We start from the raw sequence: 9277 nt of genomic DNA on the forward strand, positions 1-9277 counted from the left end.
CGGAGAAGGGGCTGCGAGAGAAGTTCACGCCAACCCCCGGCTGACCATAAGGGCAAAAACAAAGGGCACGGAAGCCCGCGGAGGAAGAAGCCAAATCAATACTGTATAATCAGACTGTTAGGAAGGCGCGGAAATTTAAAAATGTTTGGACAGGAAGAGAAAGGGAAAAGAAACCGTAAAGGGGGAGGGACGCAGATGGGGACGAGAAGGGAAGCGCGGGGGGAGCGAAGTAACGGTTCTGAAGCTGCCTCTCTCCTCCCACTCGCGGCTTGGCTCTTAGGCGCGGACCCCGCATGGCCCCAGCCTTGGCTTTGGGCACCGCGGCGTACTGGAACCTCGGACGATTCCCAGCAGGAGAGGCACGAAGCGCCGCGAAGGAAAAGACGCGGCGCGGAGGCCAGGAACAGCTCCGACATTTTGAGCACCTCGCATCTGGGCCACGCTTCTTGCTCCCGGTCCTTGGAAGGATTGAAGGGGGGGGGGGAACCTCCCTCTTCGCCCCCAGTTTTGTCCTGGGTCTGATTAGAGGTAGCCGGCTCAGAATTCACACGGATTCCCAGGGCAGGAAGCCAAATACAGGTTTAGGCTCCACGGGTGGCGGTGCTTGTTCTGGTGTGCCCGGGCAGCACCTTACCTGCGGCGCAGGGCATCCGGGTGAGCTTGCTGCGGCAGCCAAATTACGCCTCCAGCTTCCCCGGAGGGAACGGCCAGGATCTAACAAACACGACTTAGGTGCTCTGGGTCGCTTTCAAATCCCCCCTCAAACTTTGTACTTCAGCAGCGAGCGCACCATTGGTAAAACCCATTCGGAACATGGGCGGGAAAGATCTAGAACGCTGGGAACTCCTCTACCTCCCTACTTCCCTTCCTTCCCTCCCGTTAGTGTCTTCTAATATGTCATCTACCTTCTTCCACCTGAGTGATTTTCAGTGGCACTCACTTCTGACAAGTAAGTTGCTTCAGCTCTCCCGATGTTAATTTGGGAATAGCAAGTCTCACTGAGGTGGTCCCAGGATCCAAGTCTCCAAGGCCAGGTTTCCAGTGGTCAAAGAAAGCGCCCTGAAAGTCAATAGCACTCTGTTCCTGGTGCTGGGCAACAAGACAGCGCAGGACTGGCAAACAGCAGAGCAGAGCTTGGGGAAAACTGATTATACTGAGCTCCCTTTCTGTTACCTGAGCATGGGCAGAGAGTGCCACCCCTCACAGGGACAGAAGTTGAGCTTTCTTCTGGGTAAACGGAGTCTAGTACGGCTCACCTGCCCCTCAGAAGTCAATTTGTCTGAAGATCTCACTACAAATGCGAGGTCGGTTTATTGAGCCCGAATTTTTAAGCCGTTGTTTGGAATTTCCACCCATTTTCAGTCTTGACCGGCTTCAAAGGTGTGGGGAACTAGGTGTGGGGAATCCAAATATTAGTGCTCTGAGATTTTAAAAAAAGGATAACTCTTTGGTTTGGACTCTGGGCGGAAGCTCTAGCGAAGCAGATTATGTCAGATTGGACGTTAATCTCAAACGTTCTTACCTATTAACAAGTCTCAGTGAAATAATGGTGTAACTGTCCATCTCTTAAGATCGATATTGCTCTTTAGCTATGTGGGTGCCAACTGAAAGATAGTTAAAGAGCATGGATAAATATATGGCTTTTTGAGAAAACTTCTGGTGTGATTGGTTTCCCACCTTCTGCATTATATTTAAGAGAAATAGATTTAATGCTATTTGCTACAACACTAAGAGTTCATATTAACCACATTAATTATGAAAAGCTTTTGAAAAAGAGAAAGAGCATTCCTGCCTCCTTTGGCCTGATACTGAAGATGTCATGCAAGTCATTTCTGAAACCACAAAGTTTCTTTTGTGTTGATAATTTGACTAACTTTTTGAGCCCATTATGAAACTCTATCATCTGCTAGAAGCTTGCCTATATATTTACTAGCTTTCAGATATTAAAGCTTTTTTTAAAATTAAACCTCTTATGAGAGTGGGAGGAGCAGGTTCACCAGAAAGAAAATGTGAGGTTTTGTTTTGTTTTACAGACAGCAAATTCCTTTAGATGCCAGTTTGTTTTTTAATATCTGGAAAAGGTTATGATTGGTTTAGTTTTTAACTGATCCTTCTGAAATCTCTGTTCAAGAAAGGAAAGGTTTCTACAATGCAGGAGAAATGCAGAGGGATGAAGTTGCCTGATACAATTTATGAACCCTTTTTAAAAAATTGAGCCAAATTGAAATTGACCAATATAGATGGATGTCACCTTCTTGAAAGTAACAATCTAAGACCTGAGTCACATAAAACATCAGTTTCTCAGTTTTTTATCTTCACAGCAACAGTTGAACTGGGACACACACTCCACTTTATGACACAGCTAATTCTTTGTGGAGGCGAATAGCAATGAATTCTCTCCACTGCAACAAACTGAAATTTTTAATCAGAAAACTATCAAGATAAGAGTGAGATTATTCTAAATAATTGATAAAAAGTTATATATTTTGTAATTTATTCCCATGCAAAATACATCTGTTTAATAGTCAGCTTTTCTACTCAGCAATCCTCAAATTCCAAGTAACAATGCAATTCCAGCCGCATCTGCTCAGAACTAAGCTCCCTTCACTCAGTTCAATCCCACATAGATACATAGAAAACTGCAACCTAAAACAATCCAACTTCACATTTTTGCTTCTGAGTGCCTATACTACACTGTAATATAGAAATTTATGGATTCTGTAAAAGAGGCTTTGATCAAAAATCCCAAGTCTTAACCACAAAAATAAATGCTTATTCTGGATTTATTCTACTGGAACAAATGTGAGTAAATAGTACTACTCTGGCAGTTTAATCTGAAAAAAATTCTAGACCATTCCCAAAATCTGATCAAGTCACTAAATGCAATCTAATCTTATAAATTACTTTTTTTATCTTAAACTTGTGTTTGTGCAAATAGCCAAGATATCATATTCCCACACTGTGTGACTTTGGACTTGATAAATTCCTTCTTACTCTTTTTATTATTATATGTTATATTGAAGCTTTCCTATTCAAACTACCTCAAATTGAGATTTCTTCTCTGGTCAGATACACGTAGTGAATCAACTGAACCTTTGGTCCTAAACATGTTTAACTAGAAGAAAGCTAGATTTCAGCAGAACTTCCTTCAGAAAAAGAGATGTTTAGAAGGTAAGGCATGACAATAAAAATAGAAGAAAAATAACAATGAAAGCACTTTTAGTGAATGTTCCATAGACCTTTTGTTAGCTTATCCATCTCATCAAACATTTGTGATTCAATTGTCCAAAAGTCTCTTTTTTCCTCCCACTTCCCCTTCTGGGACAAAAGGTCTTTCACATATATACTCCTTCATGCACTGTTTCATATTATGTTAACCTCTGTTAGGCTAGTTGATGTTCAGGGATGGGAAATCACAGTAAGCCTTTATAGATCTTTTAAAAGAAAGTTATCAGAAAGCATAAAAACAGATCTTTTCCCCCCAGCCTCCCTTAAATGAAGGGTGAGGTGAGCAGCAAAAGCAAACCGAGTTAAAAAAAGAAAAAGCATTCATAAAAGAAAGGCGAGAGCCCACCCAGTTTCTCGCTAATATCTGTGAAAAGCTGCTACTGGCATGATTTTTTCCCCACTAGGAGGGAAAAATATCACCCCCATGTCTGCATTTGAAAAAAAGACTGACCCCACCTATTTGTATACTTTGATTAAGATGAAGAGAGAAAGAGAGGAAAGGAGAGGCGACAGGTGTACAAGCAGGCATTTTGGAGTCCGGACCAAGGGGTGGGTTTCAGTCCCCGCTGAGGGCGCCCTCCCTCCGCCTGCTGTTCTCCAGCAGTTTGACGATGGCCTGCCTCTTGTAGAGCTTCGCCAGGTCGTAGGCGGTGGCCCCCTTCTTGTTACGATGCTCCACCCGGCTGGCCGTGCGCTCCAGAAGGAAGGCCACGACGGCCAGGTGGCCCTCTTGGGCGGCCAAGTGCAGCGGCAGGTTGCCCTCGTTGTCTTCCACGTTCACGTCCGCTTGGAACTCCAGCAAAGTCTGCAGCGTGTCGAGGAAGCCGGCACGGGCCGCGTCGTGCAGGACAGCGAAGCCAGTGCGGTCTTTCAGATCCGGGTCGGCACCTCGCAGCAGCAACTGCCTGGCGATCTCCGGGTTCCCCAATTTCACCACCTGAAGGCAGAGGACGAGGAAGAGAAACGCGAGGCAGTGGGCAAATGTGCCCCGTTCCCAAGGGTTGGGTTCACACACTTCACATGGGTATCCCCACTCTGCCTTACCTGCAGAGCCTTTGCTTGATTTGGCTTTGGGAAAGCCCGTGGGAAAGTTCGCGCGGGAGCCTAGAGCCCTAGGGAAACGGGATGTCAACTTCTTCGGCATCCCAGGGCAGAGAATACAAGGCTGGTTCATTTGATTGGAAGGCTTTTTGGGATGACACCAGCAGTTGACTTCTATTTGGCATTTCTGGCCGCCTATTTGGTCCTCAACGTTAATGGCCCGTGGCTTCAGAGAGACCCCTCTCCCACTCCTGCTTTTAAAAGCCGAACTTAGGTCTCTTCTGAGAGACACTGCAATGGAGAAGCTATAATTGCCGAACCGGTAGGGCTGTGAAAACCACCCTACACCATATAGAAACAAATAGTGCCAAAATAAACAAACAAATTGAATGGTGGGAAATTGTATTTCCTGTTGTCCCATGATAGAAATGAAGAAAAAAAAAATCAAGGCACAGGGTAAAAGGATGAGGTTCTTGGTTAAGGTAATAGATATGTAATGACACTGATGGGTTTGTCCTACTTTGATAGAAAGTAGTCTAAAATCCAAAGGGCCTATTTCCCAATTGTATAAAGGATAGAGGACCTACATGACTATTTCTAATTAAAGATGTGTCCATGTAAGGTGTGTAAAAATAAAGTCTGTTGTACCTTATTAGCAAATATACTGCATATGTAAGAAATAGCTCAATTTCTTCCCTTATTTAAGCCTTTCCAGTTGCAATTGAGAACAAAATAAACAATACCATAAACAAAAGGACAGATAGTGGATTTAGAATATAATGTATTTTGCAAACCTGGATGGATCTAAAATCGTTCTTGGGGAAGGAAGTGCAAACAAACATGGAAAACTACCAGTAGTGAAATGAAAGAAGTAAGAGGGAAATTGAAGAATGCCACTATTAAAAACAAAGCTGTGTTGCTTCTGCACTTGCAAAGAACTGAAATGTAATCCTATTATGGTCACATTGTAAACTAATTGTAGATTACTCAGAGAACACATTTTAATCAATAAGACAGAGTATATATTTCCTGTGTCCCTTATCTGTGGAGTAACCAGTCAAATGGGTTTATGTGTTTTTTAAAATATCTTAGTAAATTCAGAGGGTCTTAACTTCCAAGGAAATATACATGTAGGTTTGCAGTTTTAGTTTCATTTGGGATTGTTATATGAATGCAAATCAATACCTCTAAGTTTATTGCTTATGTTCAGTTTAAGTAGAAAGTTTTTAAAAGCTGTTGGCTTCCCTAAACATTCCCTTTCTATGTGAACGTTTTGCTATTATCACTAAAAAGCATATTTTCTTAAGAATCTCTTGTTTCTGGTGAAAGAAAAAATGATATTAGTAACTCTATAACTTTTCTTATATTTTCATAGTTAAGATTGCCCATCTCAGAGACCCTTGGACTTTTTTGAATAGTTTAATCCTTGTGTCTGAATAGTTTAATCCTTGTGTCTGAAAAGCCACAGCCAAATATCATATACTGAAGTTTACACCTCGGTCAAGCTTTGTTACAGGGAACAGCTAGCTTTCAAAAATGATGTCTTCTTTTGCTTTCAGTATTTTTTTCTTCAGTCCTATTGTACCTACCCATTTATAAAATAATATTGCTGTGTGTTTTTTACTTTTTTTTTCTTGCGAGGAATGCTGTCTTCTCTTTTAATATACAAAAGGGAAACAGTTACAGTAAACAAAACCGGAAAATCCATAAAACAAGAGGGAGTTATGTGAGAGAGCATATAAGGCTCAGAATATAGATCAACAGCCACAAAGATGATAGTTTACTAGGAGATAATATCTTCCTTGGTAATCCAATCACCTGCCCTCTTGTTTACCAATTTGGAATACAAATACTAGGAGTATAGTTAGCTTTTTGGAAACTAATATCGGCCATTATGATAAAATGAACATATACTCCTTAAACTTTTAAGATTTCGCCTTGTATCTCCTGTCAAATTCATAATTTGGGGTAAACATAAAACTCAGGATCAGGTTCCAAAACTGTGAAAGATAAAAGTTATCTATACTATACAAACTATGAGAAAAGTCTGGTTTTAAAGACAGTTTTAGATGTTTCTAAATGTTTTTTTTTCTGGTGTGGAATTCTTTTAACAAGGGAAGGATATAGATTGCATGCAAAGGCCTAAACCTAGGGGTTCTTAGCCAGATAGAGAAAGGTGGCCTTCACATAAACACCTGATTTGTAAAAAGAAGGGGAAAAGGAAAAAAGAGGAAAAACATTCAGAGAAGAGATAGAAGGAAATGAGACCATAAAAGCCAATGTGTATTTTCACTTTCTTTGGTAAGCAACATTGACTATCAGCTCAAATTCTATCATCCACCCACTAGATCTTTCTGACTTACACATAATGAAAATAAGAATCAGCTTCTTCTGTTGTGTTTACTTTTATTCAGATGTGTGTGTGTGTGTGTGTAGTTTGCCTCAAATTATGATTAGTGATGAAGGTGCAATAAAAAGTAGTTGGTGGAAAAGACATGCCCCCAGCTGAGTAAGCAGGGATGTATCTCTGTAAATAATGAAATGGGGGGTGGGAGGGTGCAGAATCATTGGTTCTCATTAAACAGTAAGAAAAAGAATTGGCTATTTAGTAAGGAAATTGAGGTTGCACTTCCTTTTTTACCACACCAATTCAATGATTGGTTCCAAACATGACCTACCTGTTATGGTGCAGAAAACCCTAAAAGGGTTCAAGGCATTTATGCTCCTTGCAAATCGAAAAATAATTTAGGATTACTAAACTGAACTTGAAAAGAACACCAAGAAAGGTCCTATTACAGGTGGGTTTCTTTCCATTTTAAAGAGGAGATTATGTTGCCGGAGTTTTCAGCCCTCACCCACAGGGACCCCTCTTCCAATATTTCAGAAAGTGGATCCTGTCTGTAGTTGAATCAACAAATTGCTTTTCTTTAAGGAGCCTGCTGAATATTCCGCAGTACTTCGGACCAGATCCAGGGTCTCGCATCGGAAAATCCTCCCAGATTTTCACCTACCTTTTTCTTCTCTGTCTGGTTGGGCACCCTTACCTCTCCCCCCTCCCACGTAACACTTTCAGCACCGTTATCCAATGTTCTCAAAGGAAAACATCTTTCAACGGGTGCAGGGTTTTAGTAGCTGGAAGAGCTCCAGCCGCCGCCTGTAAATCTAAACACTGGAAATGGGTGTAGACGGCGTTATATACCTACGGAAAGGAAATTCTCGTAGTGAAGCGATCCGCTGATATATCAAAAAGCACCCGAAGGATGGTGAATAACAAAGCATTGGATTTTCGTGATCCAGATCGCCACATTGCTTCGCCGAACATCGCAGTTATTCAGGGGCGATAGGTTTTTTTTGGGGGGGGGCATGCTCGCCAGAATGTGAGAAAAAAATAAGTCCCAACCGCCACCCTTTAGCAGCCAGACAACACCCCCTTTCAGATACTGAAACAGATATAATCCGGATTTCAAAAATGAGGTGTTTACCGACCTAGCCCGGATTGTTCCTTTCCCTCCCCCTCTGCCTCCGCCACTTGCTTCCCTGTCTCAGAATTTTTTTTTTTTAAAGACGAGGTGTCTTGCAGACAAGGTTTATTCCGAGATTAGAGAAACATTAAAACCAGGTTTTACTTAAAGTACGTCACTTTAAGGAGTTGGAGCGGTGAAACTTATAAAATATGGCAACCAACTCGCTTTTTAAAAAATGCTGATTTTTTTTTCCTCCCCTTTTTAAAACGGTCCTTTCCCCCGTCAAACCAGTTCACCTAGTGGCGAACGATCGCCTCTGTCCGCCCAGATACCAACCTGCAGCGCAGTCCTCCCAAATCCATTTTGTGCATTGACGTTTATATTATTTTCCAACAAATTAGTAACTTGCGCTAGGTCCCCTCTGGCAGCTGCGGACGCCAACTCATTCGCCAAAGGTTCGGCCATTCCTTAGGGCGAATGACGATCGCCAAACGAGCAGAAAACCTGAGCTTGTATTTGATTATCTTAAGGGTTGTTTTTAGCCGGGCATGGCCATCGGAAACTGACAGGAGCGGGGATGTTAATCTTCTGGAGTAGACCTTCTTGTAGTAAATACTCGTAAAAAAGCTGCTTGCCAGAAGCCCGCCCCTTGGTTCACACGTCATACATACTGCTGCAGCTCCGCTTGAAAAGCAGATCTCTGCACCTCTAACGCGCACAACACCCGCCCCCCGCCGGACCTTGGCCGGGGCGCATAAATTGATTCAAGCCCTTCAGCGGGCAGAGCAGACACACTTGGGGTGGGGGAAGCTCAGTAAGGAAAGGGAGATGGGGAAAGCAAAGAACAAGGTGGAAGCGGAGAGGTGGAAGAAGAAGAAGAAGTAGCGGAAGACACAACCCACCAGTTCTGTCCAGCCGAGACCCCGGGGCAAGCTTCTTTTGGAAGCCGCGGGTTCCGTTCCCGATACTGAGAGGCCGGGGCTTCGCTCTTGACCCCGCTGAGTCCGTTCTTCGCCCCCGAGTAGCAGCCCCCTGGACGGCCAACAATAGGAGCGAAGGGGTTAATCCAGTTTCGGTAGCCGGGGGGGATTAACCAGCCCCGGCCAGCTGCCCAACTCCACCAGGGATGCGGTGGGACTTCGGCGTTCCCATCCCGGGGCGGTGGCTGCGCGGCAGACCCAAAAGGCGCAAAGTCGGGGTTGGTTGAGGCGGATTGGCTGAGCCCGAGCAAGAGCCGGGAAGACCGGGCACATCAGCACACCCGCATCTTTCGGCGCGCTGGTGGTTGCGGCGCAGTTGCGGCTGCGGCAGCAACCGCTTCAGCTCTGCCGGGTCCCCTTTGCCTCCTTCCGCAGCCGATTTTCTGTAGCGCGAAGAGCAGCGGACGGCTGCGCCTCTTTTGACAGGAGCCCGAAGGCGCAACCCCAGCCTGGCTAAAAGGCGCCAAAACAACTCTCCGACGCCTCCGCTCTCCTTTCCCCGCAGAGCGTCGGCGGCCGGTCCTGCGAACGTCTGGAAGCTGCCGTGGCTGGGTCAAGCCTGTT

At 44.1% G+C, this 9277-nt stretch overlaps 1 protein-coding gene across 1 annotated transcript; it reads right to left on the minus strand.

The window, feature by feature from the left end:
* Window positions 1-2477: 2477 nt before the first annotated feature.
* Window positions 2478-8563, minus strand: CDKN2C (cyclin dependent kinase inhibitor 2C). The gene is made up of 2 exons (XM_070939548.1): window positions 8070-8563; window positions 2478-4165 (listed from the first exon to the last, which is right to left on the minus strand). Exons 1-2 carry the CDS (start codon window positions 8196-8198, stop codon window positions 3785-3787), a joined length of 510 nt encoding a protein of 169 aa, XP_070795649.1. The 5' UTR covers window positions 8199-8563; the 3' UTR covers window positions 2478-3784.
* Window positions 8564-9277: the final 714 nt, after the last annotated feature.

Source organism: Pituophis catenifer, unplaced genomic scaffold (assembly GCF_029215685.1).
Source record: "Pituophis catenifer annectens isolate HBS135680 unplaced genomic scaffold, rPitCat1.0.hap2 SCAF_3, whole genome shotgun sequence".
NCBI lineage: Eukaryota > Metazoa > Chordata > Lepidosauria > Squamata > Colubridae > Pituophis > Pituophis catenifer.

Bases quoted from the DNA above. Each gene is read 5' to 3' on its own strand.
- CDKN2C (XM_070939548.1), bottom strand. From the start codon at position 8,198: ATGGCCGAACCTTTGGCGAATGAGTTGGCGTCCGCAGCTGCCAGAGGG. The intron at 4,166-8,069 runs GTTGGTATCTGG...CTCTGCCTTCAG, and splicing joins TTGGGAGGACTGCGCTGCAG to GTGGTGAAATTGGGGAACCC.